We start from the raw sequence: 16499 nt of genomic DNA on the forward strand, positions 1-16499 counted from the left end.
ATATATATATATATATATAATGTACATATATAAACTATCCTTAAAATACATTTATTTTTATATACATATATACATATATATGTATATGTAAAATATATATGTACATATATATAACACACACACTCACACACACATATAAGTGTGTATGTGTTTGTGTGTGTTTGAGTGTGTGTGTGTGTGTCTTGTGTGTGTGTGTATATATATATATATATATATATATATATATATATATATATATGTATATATATTAATAGGTATAAAGTCCTAATTTTCTGAACTTTTGTCCATATTTTATAGATTGCTATGGGATCTCTTCTTTTAAGAAATGCATCATAAATTTTATAGAAGAATCAAAGATGATACTAATTCACTTTATCTAATTTGAAGCATGAAATTAGAAAAGAAATTCACATTAGAGCCAGTTAATGATAAAAGTGGAAACTTGCCGTTCATCTCTAGTAGTCAGTGTAAACAAGAAAAAAGAAGAAGGAACAAAAAATAAAAAAGAAAAGAGAACATGTTATGTTCTAGGAGTAGATTTATATTCTAGAGTCAGCAAAGACGTAAAAGCAACTTCTGGATGAGGAATGTGATTCTTTACATCTCAACACTTTAGCATCTGTCTTGCCAAACCTAAGTCAGTATCAGAACTTTTTCACAAAAATAGTGTTGAACTCTTGTTTTTGAATTTTTTTCCTGGAATTATTCACCAATGATTTATCTTATACAAGGTTTTTGAAAAAAAGATTCACTTCAAGAAAAGTTGCTTTAAATTTGCTCTGGTAGAATAAAGGTGAGTATTTGTATCATACAGATGACAACTATACTGGTAACTTCAAGTTATGCATTTAGCCATAGGCTGATGTCCCTTAAAATAAAAATTGCTATACAAGTCACACTTTTTAAGTAAGGCCCTGTGGCACCAGAAGTCCCACAGTGTTCTGGGGGTGGTGTAAATCTGGGCCATAAATGTGGAGCACATACATGCGATATCCACTTTGAATTATGGATTCTGAGAGAAAACCTTTTCATATTTATAGTAAAAAACACATGGTTGTATTATTATGGATCAGAGTCAAAATGCTTTTGCATGTAAAAGATAAATAAGATGCTACTAAAATTTTTATGGCTTGTGGGAGGTTGTGTCAGATTAATAGTGCTAAGATGTAACCTGATCTGAAATATATCATAATTTAAAAAGTGCTTAGAACTGGATGGCATGGCAGATATTGTCAGAAATCAATTGAATATGCTCCCCAAGGAAACAACTATGTGGAGCTCTTCCTGAAAAAAAAGTGGGGTAAACCCCCCTGTAGCCACTCAGCATGCACTCTCAGGGAGGTCTGCACATTCAAAATGTTGTATTCACAGGCACATTTAGTTATGGGATTTTTGAACTTAGGAAAGTTCAAAAAGGATTCAGTTATTTATTTCTATTTATACACATGTATATACTTATTTATTTTTTTAAAAAGTCTGCAACTTTTTAGGTAGGTCTGAGTAATCATCCACCAAAATTTCCTAAAGGAAAAAATTAGCACTCAGCTGTTCTGTGGTTTGAGGTACTCACAAAGGGCTTTGTCAGCACACCTGTCACACACAAAAGATATGCCTAATGTCAGCCCCATGGGTACCTGAGGCTAATGGAAACTTATATATTCATTGTTTCAATTGGATGCTGGCAAAGAAGATAATATGAAACCAACAAAGACATATCAGAGTGTGTTCATTTTGTAAAAAAAAAAAAAAAAAACCACAACAAAGATTTTCCATGTAATTTCCCTTTTAGGAAGGATCTTTGTATTGTTGAAAAGGAGATACTGAGGGCTGAACCATTTTACACATGCAAGTACAGGCTTCAAAAGTAGTAGTTTTTCCTTTGACTTGTTTTCCCCAGGTTGTGTAAAACATGTGTCCTAAATAACTATGGAGTCATTTCAGAAGCACTCTGACAATTCTTGCTCTCTCTAGGTGGTACCAGTAAAACAGCATAGCAGTGCTTTGAAGTCAGAAAATCTTATTGGACGTCCCAGGTTGGCTAATGCCAAATGTGTGTCATTGGGCAAGTTCCTTTCTCCAAGTTAGCGTAGCCTCACCTCCCTCATCTGTAAAATGGGGTTAACAATAGTACATACCTTATAGAATTGTTTCAGAGATAAAAAAGAAGAGAATATAGTTAAAGTGATTATGTTATTTTTTAAAGTAGTTAACTTTTAGTTGCATTATTATTGCTGTTATTATTCGTTAAAATTTAGGGTTAGTTTTTAGGTCTGAATGACAAACCTGTCCTCATCATTTTTCTTTTTAATTATACATTGTTGGGCAGTTGGCCCATTCTGCAACCAGATGGTTGTCTGCACCACTTCTTTCTAGAGTGGTCCAGATGAGTGGCACTCACAAAAGATGTGTACATGAACAGGAGGGATTTAAAAAAAAATCTATGGATTTTTCACTATTGATCTATGGATGTTTCACTATTTGTAGTTTTCCAAACTACAAATAGTGAAACCTATTTGTAGTTTGGAAAAATTCATAGTTTTATAACAATCTCATGTTTTACAAAACCACTATAATATTAATGGTTGTGTATTTCCTTCATAACCTCAATACTGTTAGACAATCTAATACTTCCCTATAACCTTCATAGTTTGAGTAGCAAGTTGTATAGATCTATCATATATTCAGTACTTCTCAACAGCAAACTGAAAAATGCCTGTGAGAGAACAATACAGTTGCACATACAGCTCGAGAAAGTATTCTAAAAACAACAAAAGACTGGCCTTTCATCACGACATGCACTCTTAGTAAAAGCATTCAGTCAATGAGTCAATAATATTTAAGCTGGCGGATGACTTGTTTTTCAACACTGGGACAGTATGTAACAACGAACCAGCAACTGTGCGGATGTTGTTGTGATCCTGCAAACTCAGACATGATTTTACAGAAATGCAAATAGTGGTCACTAATCACGAAGAAAACTGTCTTCATGCCCACAATGTATTACATCTTTTTTTTTTTTTTTTTTGTCTCTGTGAAGGCACATCTTCCTCTTTTCCTCTTCCTGGTCTTTCTTGTTCTCACTCTTCTAGAAAACCTCATCACTTGTGGGCTTTTCATTTCTTCATACCTTTTCTCCTTTCCTTTTAGTCTCAATTATTGCTTGGTAACCCAAGTCATATATTTAAGTTTTCTGAAGATCTAAGAAGGACAGTTGACTAGGAAGGTTGATATTCATGGGTAGATGCATGATTTTGATGCTACAATTCCCTTTTCTTGGAAATGGGATAGCTGTGAATTAATAGAGGCAGTGAATATTATATTTCCCATCCTATTCTAGGTGGTTACATAGCAGAAGTATGCAGGAAAGAAGATAGTTCAAAAGCCAACAGGAAAAAGGAAAAATATCCAGTTGAAGGATAGCTTACCATATCCCATTTCATCATTATAAAATTGTTAGTGTGATAAAGTAGACAAAAACATCTGCTTTGCAGTAAAGGAAACTGAGTTTGAATTTTATTGCTGATGCTCTCTTGCAGTGTGATCCTGAGCTAGGCTAATTACTTAATCTTTTTGTTTTATAATATGTTAGTTATATAGTAATTGTGCCTAAAACTCTCAGGGGTTACTGTAAATTTTAAAATGTATATAAAATTGCTGGTCATCTAATAGACAATAAGTAAAAATTTGTTCTTTGACATATTTCTCATTGTCCTGCAAGATGCCCCAGTTGGTTTAATCTTATAGTTGTTTTTCCACAATTTTTGTAGGGAAAGATATTAATTATGCTTTCATTGTAACTTTATTCCCCACATAATTAACCACCAATGTGCTATTGTAGACAAATGTGGAATACTTGAAGCTGTATTTCAGGGGAAGAGTTAAGGAGTTGAGTGCATACAATTGGAATATTCAGTATTATTCCACTGAATCTCAAAACTACAGAAGTGTTTTAGGCTATACAGTCATGTAGAAAAAGGCTTTTAATACCAGAGAGTCAAAGTGTTTGGTTCTTCTAAGAAACATATGTATAATTCAGTCAAAAAAATAAATGATAGAGTTTTGTAAATAGGAAATAAGACATGGGCATCCTTCCTTCTCATTTTCTCTTCTCTCCTCTGCCTGTTTTTCTTTCTCTTTCGCCTGTCATCAAATATTTACTGAGGGTCTGTTTCATGCTTTCTAAGTTGTGCTACTTGTGATGAAGTAGAATACTTGCATACATATCTACACAGATTGCTTTTTATAAAAGGTATAGTTTGTAAAATACTGTTATTTCCAAACAAAAAGAGGTCCAATTTTCACTTGACCTTGACTTTAAAAATAAATTTATATCCCAGTATCCCCGTTTACTTTTCTAATGTATAAAGGTTGTAACTGACTGTACACTCAAGGGCATGTTAATATTTTAGAAAGGCTCAAAGTAAATTTTCTGACCAGATGTTGATTTTTATATCTGGGGGAGAAAGATGCTTTGCTAAAAATGACAAATTCTAAAAGCAAGGAAAAATAGCCTCAAGGGGATAGATACTATATTATTAACAGAGGGAATATATTTTATTGATTCATTGTTGACTGTTCCAAGGAGAACATGCTTAATAATGGATGAGTGATTAAGAGGAAGAAATTCTCTCTCAGGCTCTGAGTGTGTCACTGTCTATAGTCTGAGTAAAAGATGACCTTTTCCTTGTGTGAAACCACGAGACCAAGCCAGTTGACTGCTAGGAGCCATGGCTTCCATTTCTATACATTTTTTATTCACAGCATGAGAAGGCTTCCAAATGCTCTAAAACAGTTGTCACCAAAGTAGAATTCTAATATTATTTCTTTCTCCATAATTTTCCTATTATCCTAATAAGTGCAGTTCACCAATATGTGATATCCATTAAAAAGAACTGCTGGGTTGGGTCCCCTGTGGTCTAATGTTACAGTCAATATGTGTTTCATATTTAGAAAGCCCATTAAAAGACAGTGAGGAAAAGAGATCATCCTAATTTATCTTCCATCAACCATATCATATTATGTGCAGTTTTTCATTTATTGTGTGTTGTTCCCCTTTTCTGAAGTTGGATTAAATTATAGACTAGTGGTAAAGCCAGGAAGTACAAGTACTGAAAACTTCCAGCCTGCACTTGTGAAAATCCTTCACCCGCATAGCTGATGTTTCATCATTCATGGTAATACGGTCTTTTGAGAAAAACCATAGATACTTGAAGTGCTCATCATGTTCATTTCTTCTTACTGTCTAAGACTGTATTTTAGCAGTTTCTGCATAATTCTTGCAGGACTTAGAAAAAGGAAAGCAGTGAATTTGGATTATCACCAGACCTGGAAAATTCTCTAGCTTTGAATTTGTATAAAACAAGTATTTGAAAAAGTTCCCCAGAATAATACATCCTAAGTATATAACTTTAGGTGGGTATAGAGGTGTTTTTATGGCAATAGTGGCTAAATACATCCAGCTTCATACCTTCGTAATAACTCAGCTCTCTAACTTCCAGCATAGCATTCTAGGCAAGCTTGTGAAGAGTGCCTGTGGCTTGAAGATGCAACTCGAACTTGCCTAGCCGCAGAGAAAATCTGAAGCATTAAGCCTGCTAAAAAACGTTTAGGCAAATGAAGAGTAAAAACAAGAAAAAGCAAAGAAAACTTTACTATTAATTTTGTAAAACTTACGGCTAAGAAGGTGGCAGGTTATTTCCCCAGCAGCTGCTTCTCAGAGTTTTCTTGATTTACTTCATTATCTCTCCAAAACCATTTTCACCTTTTTTTTTTAAATTGACCTAGAAATTTGAAGCACAAATACATGACTTTATCAAGAGATGCTAGTGTGCTCAAGTTATCTAGAACCCTAAAATAAATTTAACATGATCATGTAGCAAGAAGGTATTCAGTTTCATCCTGCATCTATTTTCCAGTTACTCGATTTCCTTAAGATGCCACTTAAATAGAATGGGATAAAACATCAAGATTTTATTGTTGTGGAGAATAATCTTAAACTTTTTCTTGCTTACATCAGCTGAATCAGTTCTACATTATTATAATCCCAAGAAACTAAGTTGAGGGTACATATTCAAATTGGGCTAATATTTAATAAATATCCTTCAGATACTAGGCATTTCACTAGGGGATTTTAGTAAACTGTTCTTTAGAAAAATATTTATTTTTTAGTTATAGGTGGACACAATATCTTTATTTTATTTTATATGGTGCTGAGGATTGAACCCAGTACCTCACGCATGCTAGGCAAGCACTCTACCTCTGAGCCACAACCCCAGCCCGTAAACTGTGTTTTAATAAGACTATGTGTGTATATTAATCATCACAAAAACCTTGAGAGGTAGCTGACTTTTTTCCATCAGCAAATTCTTTCTCTGGGTCATAGAGCTAGAAGTAATCTTAGCACCTCATATTTAGATCTTATCTGATACTGGACACTGTGCTAACAATTTTGCCTATATTTTGTATTTAATTTGCGCAGTAACCTCATGGGGTAGGTGTTTTCGAATCTAGTTTCACAAATGAGAGGAGTGAAGTAACTTCCTCAAGACTTGGTGAGGGAGTTTGAGGGGTGCTGTTTTCAGAAAGTGGCAAGCCAAAATCCAAGCCCAGTTTGCCTGATACTCCCTTCTCTACATTGTGATGTTTGGTCCACTGAAGGAGACTGTTCTGTTCTCTGTGCTAGTTGTTCATACTGGACCTCATGGGCTTGAGTGAGATTGTACATATTCCTGACAACATAACTGCTAATGTGTACATCAGAAGAGCTATGGGTAGTTCCTGAAAAAGGATAAAGAGGGTCAACCTTTAGCAGTGCAACTGATATTCCCTATGTGGGAGATGTGCCAACACTGACACGTAGATGTCACCTCCTTTTTCCTCTTTGAGGTCCCACAGCTAAAGCCAGGCTTGATCTCTTTGTTGGAAAGTCACAGACACACTTTAAAATGTTTAGTACTGACAATATTCATTCCCCCCTTCTTGAGGATCATGGGCATTTGATATGTGGGAAGAAAGAATGGGAAGTAAAAATTCAAGTAACAGAAAACCATGCACCTGTGGAAACTCCCTGAAACCAAGTGGGATGAGACCATCATAGTAGTATTTGGTTCAGTCTAAATTAGCCAAATTCTTAGAACAAAGAGATTCTTTACTTCATAAGCCATGTTACTGAACAAATAGAGACAGAGTGTATTTTGGCTTTTCCATTTGACCTTTCCATAATTTTAATCAAGGATATCACAGATTCCATATAAATAGATCATTTTACAGTTGGTTGCCAAATCATTTACACTGCATGAGTCTGGATCCAAGTGGTGACCAACGGCTCTTATAGATCAAGCTCCCAACTGTAATTAATCGTTTTCTCATCTGTGAGCCTAAAGAAATTTACTTTTAATCTTATTTATGGACTCTACCACACCCTGCCAATATTTATTTACAGAAGTGCTTTTTTATATATTTATTTTGAAGTGTTTCTTTTGAAACAGTTGCTTATTAAATAAGCAAAGTATTGTATACTTTTTCTTGTCCTTTAGATGCAGGTCTTCTGGGATTTTGATAGCCAGTGTACTTTAATAGTTTGTCTTAGAGGAAAATGAAAATATAAAGGAATCTAAATGAGCAGAATTGATGTGCATCCAAAACTTGAGAGCAATTACTGAAAGTCCAGATTGGAATCTTATTTTAGTACACTGCTGGCCTTTATTATCCATTATTCATTTTCTTAACCCTTTTTTAACGTAGAAAAGTGTCTGTCTTATGACAGGAAGCTGATGAAATTGCATTAAGTAATCTAGCTCGGGAAGAACAACTTCTCAAATGCCATCTAAGTAGTGCCTGTGACTTAACATATGCTGTTTCTTCAAAAGCTCAGAGGATCAGACATCTTAGCTCATAACTGAGATGTCTCATCATCTAACATAGGCGAGTACTATCCTACCTTCCTTGAGTTCTCTGGCAACATAAATCATCTTGATTTTTGTGATTAGAAACTGGATAGGAGGAGAATGAATGTTGAATGAAGTCTTGGACCAGTTTTGCTTCTGATTGACTCTGTAATACTAGGAAAGTAATCTTGCTTTAGAGTCCATCTATTATACAAATCAGGTATAAAATTATGCCTATGATTTGTTCTAGGGTGTTTTTATTTTTATTTTAAATTTTTTATTTGTTTTAATTAGTTATACATGACAGTAGAATGCATTTATGCACTTTGATATACATAGATGGGATATAATTTCTCATTTTTCTGAGTGTACATGTTGCAGAATCATATTGGTCTTGAAGTCACATATATACATAAAGTAATAATGTCTGTTTTATTCTACTGTCTTTCCTATCCCCACATCCCCTCCCCTCACCTCCCATCACTTCCTTCTACCTAATCTAAGGTAATGCTATTCTTCCCTAGTGCCCCCTACCTTACTGTGAATTAGCATCCACATACTAGAGAAAACATTTGGCCTTTGGTTTTGTGGGACTGGTTTATTTCCCTTAGCATGATATTCTCCAACTCCAACCATTTACTGACAAATGTCATAATTTCACTCTTCTTTAAAGCTGAGTAATATTCCATTGTGTATATATATATCACATTTTCTTTATGCATTCATCTATTGAGGGACAGCTAGGTTGGTTCATAGTCTAGCTATTGTGAATTGAGCTGCTATAAACATTGATGTGGCTGCATCACTATAGTATGCTGATTTTAAGTCTTTGGGGTATAAACCAAGGAGTGGGATAGTTGGGTCAAATGGTGGTTCCATTCCCAATTTTCTGAGGAATCTCCATACTGCTTTCCATAGAGGTTGCACCAATTTGCAGTCCCACCAGCAAGGTATGAATGTGCCTTTTTTTACCACATCCTAGCCAACATTTATTGTTGCCTGTGTTCTTGATGATTGCCATTCTGATAGAAGTGAGATGAAATCTTAGAGTAGTTTTGATTTGCATTTCTCTAATTGCTAGAGATGTTGGACACTTTTTCATATATTTGTTGATGAATTGTATTTCTTCTTCTGAGAAGTGTCTTGTTCAGTTCCTTTCCCCATTTACTGATTGGGCTATTTGTTGTTGTTGTTGTTGTTTTGGGTGTTAAGTTTTTTGAGTTCTTTATATATTCTAGAGATTAATGCTTTATCAGAGGTTCATGTGGTAAAGATTTTCTCTCAGTCTGTAGACTCTCTTCTCAGGTTATTAATTGTTTCCTTTGCTGAGAAGAAGCTTTCTAATTTGAATTCATACCATCTACAATTTATGGATTCTTGATTTTACTTCTTGTGCTTTAGGAGTCTTGTTAAGGAAGTCAGATCCTAGGCCAGTGTGGTCAGATTTGGGTCTATTTTTTCTTCTGTTAGGCTAAATGAACAAATGGAGTAATTTAATAAAACATTAAGCTTTTTAGAACAAAATAGTAAAACAAAACCTACAAAAATTAGTAGTACTAATAATTTACTAACATTTTCCTTTTTGGGAATAGATTCTTGTTTCATTTTATTGTTTAGGCCAGATGTCCTTTAGTCCATTTTATTCTCTCTCATTTATAAAGAAACAGAGTAAGAAAATATCTAGTGTGCCTATGACAGGAAACACCCTGACAATCCCTACCTTTAGGCTAATAGTTTCACAATGCAGAACCTTCAAAGATCAGAGTGGATTCCAAAATTGAGCAAAACTTGGACTTAGATTAAATCTTTTCTCTCCTTTAGTTTGTTTTCCTTACTTTTTTTCTTCTGCCTTTATCTGCTCTCATTTATTTATTTATTTATTGTCATGAAAGACTCATCTTTCTAGTTTCCTTTATTAACAGTAAACAAATATTTTTGACTTTTTTGTTAGTTAAGAACCAGACTGGTTAGATTCTAGGAAAAAGTAGTAAACAAGGTATTCTCGTCTCTTCCTCCATCCTCCATCTCATATTTAAAATGTCATCCATCAAATAAACAGTGATGTGTTTTTCTTTTAAGGTTGGCATCAGGAGGATATGAAACATGGCAAACTAAAAGTCGGGTTAAGGGCTTTGATTGGACGGGGTGAGGACCATGCTAATTTGCATTTCAAATGTTAAATCAACTATGAGGTCCTCAAAGACAAAAAAATGATAGTTGTAATTTTGTATTTCCATAAATAGAGAATAGTCTGTGTTACAATTTATTTTATAGTATATGTCTTCTCACAAGAAGAGAGATTTATGGGACTGGGGTTGTGGCTCAGTGGTAGAGCACTCGCTTAGCATGTGCGAGGCCCTGGGTTCGATCCTCAGTACCACATAAAAATAAATAAAATAAAGGTATTAAAAAGAGAGAGAGAAAGATTTATCTGATAAGCATTTTAATAAAAATATTATGTTTTAATTTTCACACCCATAAAATTTTGAAAAATGAATAAATATTTCCAAAGGAATTGGTTTAAAAAATGAATTAAGTTCTTCAGTGATATCTTAAATAAAGAAATGATGCCACATTTTATAATAGTAATTTTTAAGTTAGATTAAATATTGTTTTCCTTTAAATTTACATTATTTAGTTAGTGCTTATTTTCATCATTTGCCATGATATACTTTCTCACATGTGGTCCAAATTTCTAAAAGTTACTTATTCTTATTTAGTTCTTATTTAGTTAAGACCCAATTTATTTGAGATTTTACTGTACGTGAAGCCAGTGATCAACTTAATCATTAGCAATCATTTCTTTCATTAGTCAAAATATATTGAATGTATTTTAGTAATATGTATTTTTTTGAACTGAAACAAATTTTATTCCATTTTCTTAAATGTTGTTTCTTATCAGATTAGAATACAACAGATGTGTTTAAATCTTTGATTATTTTATCTAGATAAAAGTGAATCATTATAATAAAAATTTATTGTGCCCTTTTGTTGCTATTAAAGAATTTTTAATAACTGACTTTATTTAAAAAGAGACGTGAATTATGCTTTAAGATTGTTTCTGTTTTATTTTTATGGTAAAAAAATTGTCCAATTGTCCTTTTCTTACAGTTAATGTCTCAATATCTAATGATACCATACTGGCCCCAGAGGATTTTCCAACTGTTTCTTCTACTGACATGGTAAGTGACTTAAATTTCAAACCACCTATCTTCTGACCGTATACTGTGTACTTTTTGTAATAATAATATTCATAATATGATGTCATCTCCCATTCTGCAATCCTAACATGAATGAACATTTAATAATCCTCGGTACTAGAGAGACTGAAAAACAACACTTTTATTTGCTCTAGTTAACCTTTTTCCTCCTGTTGAAAAGAAATTGAAGCCACAGTTTATTTGTAACATGCTTTCGAATCTTCATAAGAATTTAACTTCTATATTCCATTAACTGTGACCTTGAAATATTTTCACAAGGAAAAATGAGAGTTGTGGAAAAGAGAGTCTGGTATTCTCTCTGTAGCATGGTTAAGAATTCTGATTGGCCAAATGGTGCTGTGTTCTCTTCACTAAGGGAGATTGCAGCAGGACATTTCCCCTGTCACTTAGAAAGGCCTCCATCACATGGTATCCTTTCCCATGGCTTGTAACCAAGGATCTTTAAGGGACTGGAACTAAGCTTTAAAAATGAGCTATTTTGCATGGAAGGTCACACACTGGAAGGAGACTTTTATATTGGAGAAAAAGGGGAAAGTGCCATTTCAGGCTTCTAATTGTGCTCCTTTTATGCTGAATATGGAATCTTACCAAAGAATATCAGCCTTTCAGTTTTAAAGACAGAAAGAATAATACCTTGTATTGATAGAGTGCCCATCTCTCAGGAGACCAGAACACTTCTGCAGATATTATGGAGTGAGTGCCCACAACATCCCTGTCAGAGATGATGTTTTGTATCCTTCCTGGAAAACTCTTACATGACCCCATTTCTCGCTTATTTTCATATTCTGTGGCTCTTGTCTTGACTTCTTTCCTCACTGTTAGAGTTTTCTCTGACTTTCTTCAAACCTTACCTCTCTATTTTTTCATGTTTGATTATGTGTGTGTGTGTGTGTGTGTGTGTGTGTGTGTTTATGAGAGAAACAGACAGAGAAAACAGGGTCTGCATAGTGCTTCACGTAGAAGGACTTTGAGTGACATTTTGGTGCCAGACTGCCTGGTTTCAAATGCAGGGCCCGTAATTTAACAGGCTGTAGACGCTTCTCAGTGGTCTGTCTGCAGCATGGTAATGATAATAGTTCACAGGTAGCATAAAGGTCAAATTAATAGATAGGCTGTGCTTAGCAGGCTGACATGTAGTCATCTCTCTTCCGGTGTTGGGTATGTTACTATTCTCTTTATTATCACCACACCACTAAACCATTCTACCTCCATAACGCAGAAGGTTAGTAGGGAGAAGAAGTTAGAAGCCACTGCTTTTGATATACTGCTAAGTCCTCTGTTTGCTTGACCATGGCAGCTCTGCTACTCTGAACCTTTCCTAGGACACGCAGTCATCAGGACTTCATTTCTTTCTTTCCATTTTAGTCGTAATTGATGATGAGAAGGTGCAGTAGAAGTGACATGCAGCCCCTGGGCCAGCAAGCCTGCCTCTCACAGGGCCCCCCTGAGAGCATCCTGTCAGAGGAAGGAAGGCCTTTTCCCTTCAGCTTCATTAGCATGAAGACAAGTTTTCTTCTTCCTGGTGGTAGGGGTATGTTTCAGCGGGAAAGAGCAGGAAGGAGCAGGAAAAGGGGACATTTGAGCATCTAGACAGAGGCTAGAACTCTAGAAAAAGAGGCAGGATTTTCAGCATTTCCATTTATTGTTGAAACCATTGCGTTTTATTTTGTCTCACCTTACCCAATTTTCCTGTAGATTTCTCACTTGTCATTTCCCTTTAACCTGCAAATGATTTTTTTTTAAAAAAGAAAGTCCCGAAAAACATTGAAACCACACACAGCTGATGGATAGTGTAATTTAAATGAGGAGCATTAAGATCTGCTGGCTTCCAGTTTCTAGCTCTCAGGAAGGGCCCAGGTTTCAAACTCTGATATAAGTCTCTTCTGAGCAAGTGCTTGAAAGGATTAGTTAATATTTGTATTAACATCAAATTTCTTTTTTTTAAAATTAAATTGAGACATCCCTTACAGTACACAGTTCTGAAGCATTCATTGAAGTGAGTTTCAACAGTTGTGTACCTGATCCAACTACCATCCAAACAAGAGAAAGAATATTTCCATCATCCTGAAAGTCCCACGGAATGCTGTGTATCTTGTTTTCCTCAGCTTTATTAGCCTTGGGAGATCTTTCTTTGCCTAATTTCTCTATCCTAAACCTTCAGAGGGAAGATTCCTTAGTCCTTTCAGAAGTCATTGAATGTCTCAGAGAGGTTTTTCTCAGCTCTGCTTCCCTGCCTCCCATCTTTTTATTTATTTATTATTTTTAAAAATTTTTTAATTTATATGACAGTGGAATGTGTTACAATTCTTATTACACATATAGAGCACAGTTTTTCATATCTCTGGTTGTATACACAGTATATTCACACCAACTGTGGTGTGAATACATACCTGGTGTCTACATACCTGTACTCGGGATAATAATGAGCATCACATTACACCATCATTAATAACCCCATGCCCCCTCCCTTCCCCTCCAACCCCTCTGCCCTATCTAGAGTTCATCTGTTCCTCCCATGCTCCCGCTCCCTATCCCACTATGAATCAGCCTCCTTATATCAAAGAAAACATTTGGCATTTGGAATTTTGGGATTGGCTAACTTTACTTAGCATTATCTTCTCTAACTCCATCTATTTACCTGCAAATGCCATGATTTTATTCTCTTTTATTGCTGAGTAATATTTCATTGTGTATATATGCCACATTTTTTTTTAATCCATTCATCTATGGAAGGGCATCTAGGCTGGTTCCACAGTTTAGCTATTGTGAATTGTGCTGCTATAAACATTGATGTGGCTGTGTTCCTTCTTAAGAAAGTGACTTTCTTGCCCTTGGTGGGAGCTACATGTGTCTAAAGGAGTTTTCTCTCTGGTCTCCAGTTCAACCACCAATCTTTCATGTCTTGTGGTGCATTTGGCAAAGACAATGAAAAAATTTGGTGAGTGAGTATACATCCTAGGACTCCTTTGAATTCTAATCTGCAGTCATTAAAATTTTGTTAGAGATTTGACTTATTTCTCCTCATTTGGATGTATCTTTCACCTGCTGTATCTTTTACCTGCTGCTCTGAGATGAAGCAGCCTTGAGTCTCTTCTGTTATGAAGGAGTGGTACTATTTTGAAATTTTGTTTATTTAGATTTCTTTGCATCCTCGTCTACTTGATCTTAACCTTTTACTTATAGTATCACCCTCAATTATATGTAAAAGGCCCATATTTTATCAGTCAATACTCATGGAGAGTAGTGTAGGCCCTTTATTTATTTTTTGCTTATTATATTATCCAGTGAAGCATATCATGTCCATGCAGAGATGCTGTTAATCATAGGACTAAGAACTATTACCGTCACATAAATTATGCTTGACAGTCAGACATGGAAGCAAAAGTGGTTTGATTTGATGTACCTTCAGGGTGATTCTAGGAGTTAACATTCATTTTCACGGGAAACGGAATGTCATATTAATCTCCTTGTGCATAGCATCCTTGTGATTTTTCTCCCATTGAGAAAGTCAAGTGTAAACATCATTTTGTCCTTAAGTCTCCTTGGATACATGTGCTCTTATTTTTAAAATTATTACAGAAAGTTCCAAATACACACTAAAATAGAAGAGTATAAGTGACTCTTATGTACACAGCATCTCACCTTAATGGCTCTCAACATTTGCCCCAACCTGCCTCATATCGCTCTCACTTTTTCATTTGGGGATGATGCTATGGTGTTTACATATTGAAATAAATCAGTCAGCATACATCCTACTGTTAAGAATTTGAAGCACAGCTACTCAATATAAAGAGGGTAATTTTCTTGAAAATGAAAGCCAGAAAAGTAGATTGAAATCAGTTGAAGACCCTTAGCAACTTAGCCCCATTTCCTTTACATCTTTTTTTTTCTCACTACCCCTTTACACAAACAATCTGCTTCATGCCATCTGGCCCACGTACTGTTAGCTTCTTCCCATGGTGAGCACTCATGCATTTAAAATTTTTTTTCTTTTAAAAATTATTATTATTTGTTATTATTTATTTGTAATTATTTATTATTATTTATGTATTCTATTTAGTTGTACATGACAGCAGAATGCATTTCAATTCATTGTACACAGATACAATGCAACATTTCAATTCTCTGGTTGTACACAGTGTAGAGACACACCATTTGTGCAATCATACATGTACCTAGGGTAATGATGTCTATCTCATTTCACCATCTTTCTTCCCCTCCCCTTTGCCCAATCCAAAGTTCTTCCATTCTTCCCACAATCATCGATCAGCATCCACTAATCAGAGAAAACATTTGGCCTTTAGTTTTTTTGGGATTGGCTTACTTCGCTTAGCCTAATATTCTCCAGCTCTATCCATTTACTTGCAAATGCCATGATTTTATTCTCTTTTAATGCTGAGTAGTGTTCCACTGTGCATATATACCATAGATTCTTTATCCATTCATCTATTGATGGGCATCTAGGCTGGTCACTCATGCATTTTTTTTAATTTTTTTTTAGTTATAGATGGACACAATGACTTTATTTTGTTTATTTATTTATTTTTATGTGGTGCTGAGGATTAAACCCAGTGCCTCACATGTGCAAGGCAAGCGCTTTACCACTGAGCTACAACCCCAGCCCCCACCCATGCATTTTTAATAAGGACTTATTGGTTAGGCAAATGAAGCACTGTGTTCCCCTCCACATCTGCATTTTTGTTCATAGCATCTAATTCTTTTCCTTTCTTTTTGTGAATACATGAAGAAATACACATCCAGAGTTGGTCACTGGTATTTCTGTGTTCATTGCTCCCTTACTCTGTCATTCCTATATCTAATTGATTTAGCATTGCCAAATTTAACAAATAAAAATAAATATTGATAAATATTTAATAAACAAATAAAAATAAGTATTGGACAATATGTTAATATAACTATGTCCTAAATAGTGCATAGGGACAGGCTTAATAATAAAAATGTTATACATTGTTTAGCTGAAATTCAAATGTAACTGGGAATCCTGTGTTTTACCTGGTAATTCTAAATTGAAAGTTATTTTACTTTAATTTTGCCCTCTAGATAGAAAGGGTAGATAAATTGATAGAGTTCTTCCTTGACTGTATCAAATATTCCAGACCTGATGAAAGATTTTATTCACTCAGTTAAGTAAGATTTCTCTGGTGCCCATTGTGTTCTAAGTTGAACTCTCCTCTGTCTTGGTCTGCTATTTTCCTCATTCCTTATTTTCTATTATTATTATTATTATTTTTTAATGATGCACAGTCCCTTTGTCCCTCAAGCTCTATACTTTTATCAGTTTTGTCTTTCAGCCATCCCAGTCCAACAGTTGCTCAGTCTTTATCTGTCTGTCCCTCTCTGATCTTTTTTTTTTTTTTTTTTTTTTTTTTTT

General features: G+C 34.8%; 1 protein-coding gene across 7 annotated transcripts in view; it reads left to right on the forward strand.

Annotated features, from left to right (window-relative positions):
• Positions 1-16499, forward strand: part of Slc4a4 (solute carrier family 4 member 4) — a 335973-nt gene that overhangs the window by 255465 nt on the left and 64009 nt on the right. For all 7 annotated transcript variants that reach the window (XM_048785765.1, XM_048785761.1, XM_048785764.1 and 4 more), the window contains one exon: positions 10998-11068. In XM_048785765.1, the coding sequence (XP_048641722.1) occupies positions 10998-11068 (71 nt within the window). The remainder of the gene's footprint in view (positions 1-10997; positions 11069-16499) is intronic.

The sequence above is a fragment of the Marmota marmota genome, unplaced genomic scaffold (genome assembly GCF_001458135.2).
Source record: "Marmota marmota marmota unplaced genomic scaffold, marMar, whole genome shotgun sequence".
Lineage (NCBI taxonomy): Eukaryota > Metazoa > Chordata > Mammalia > Rodentia > Sciuridae > Marmota > Marmota marmota.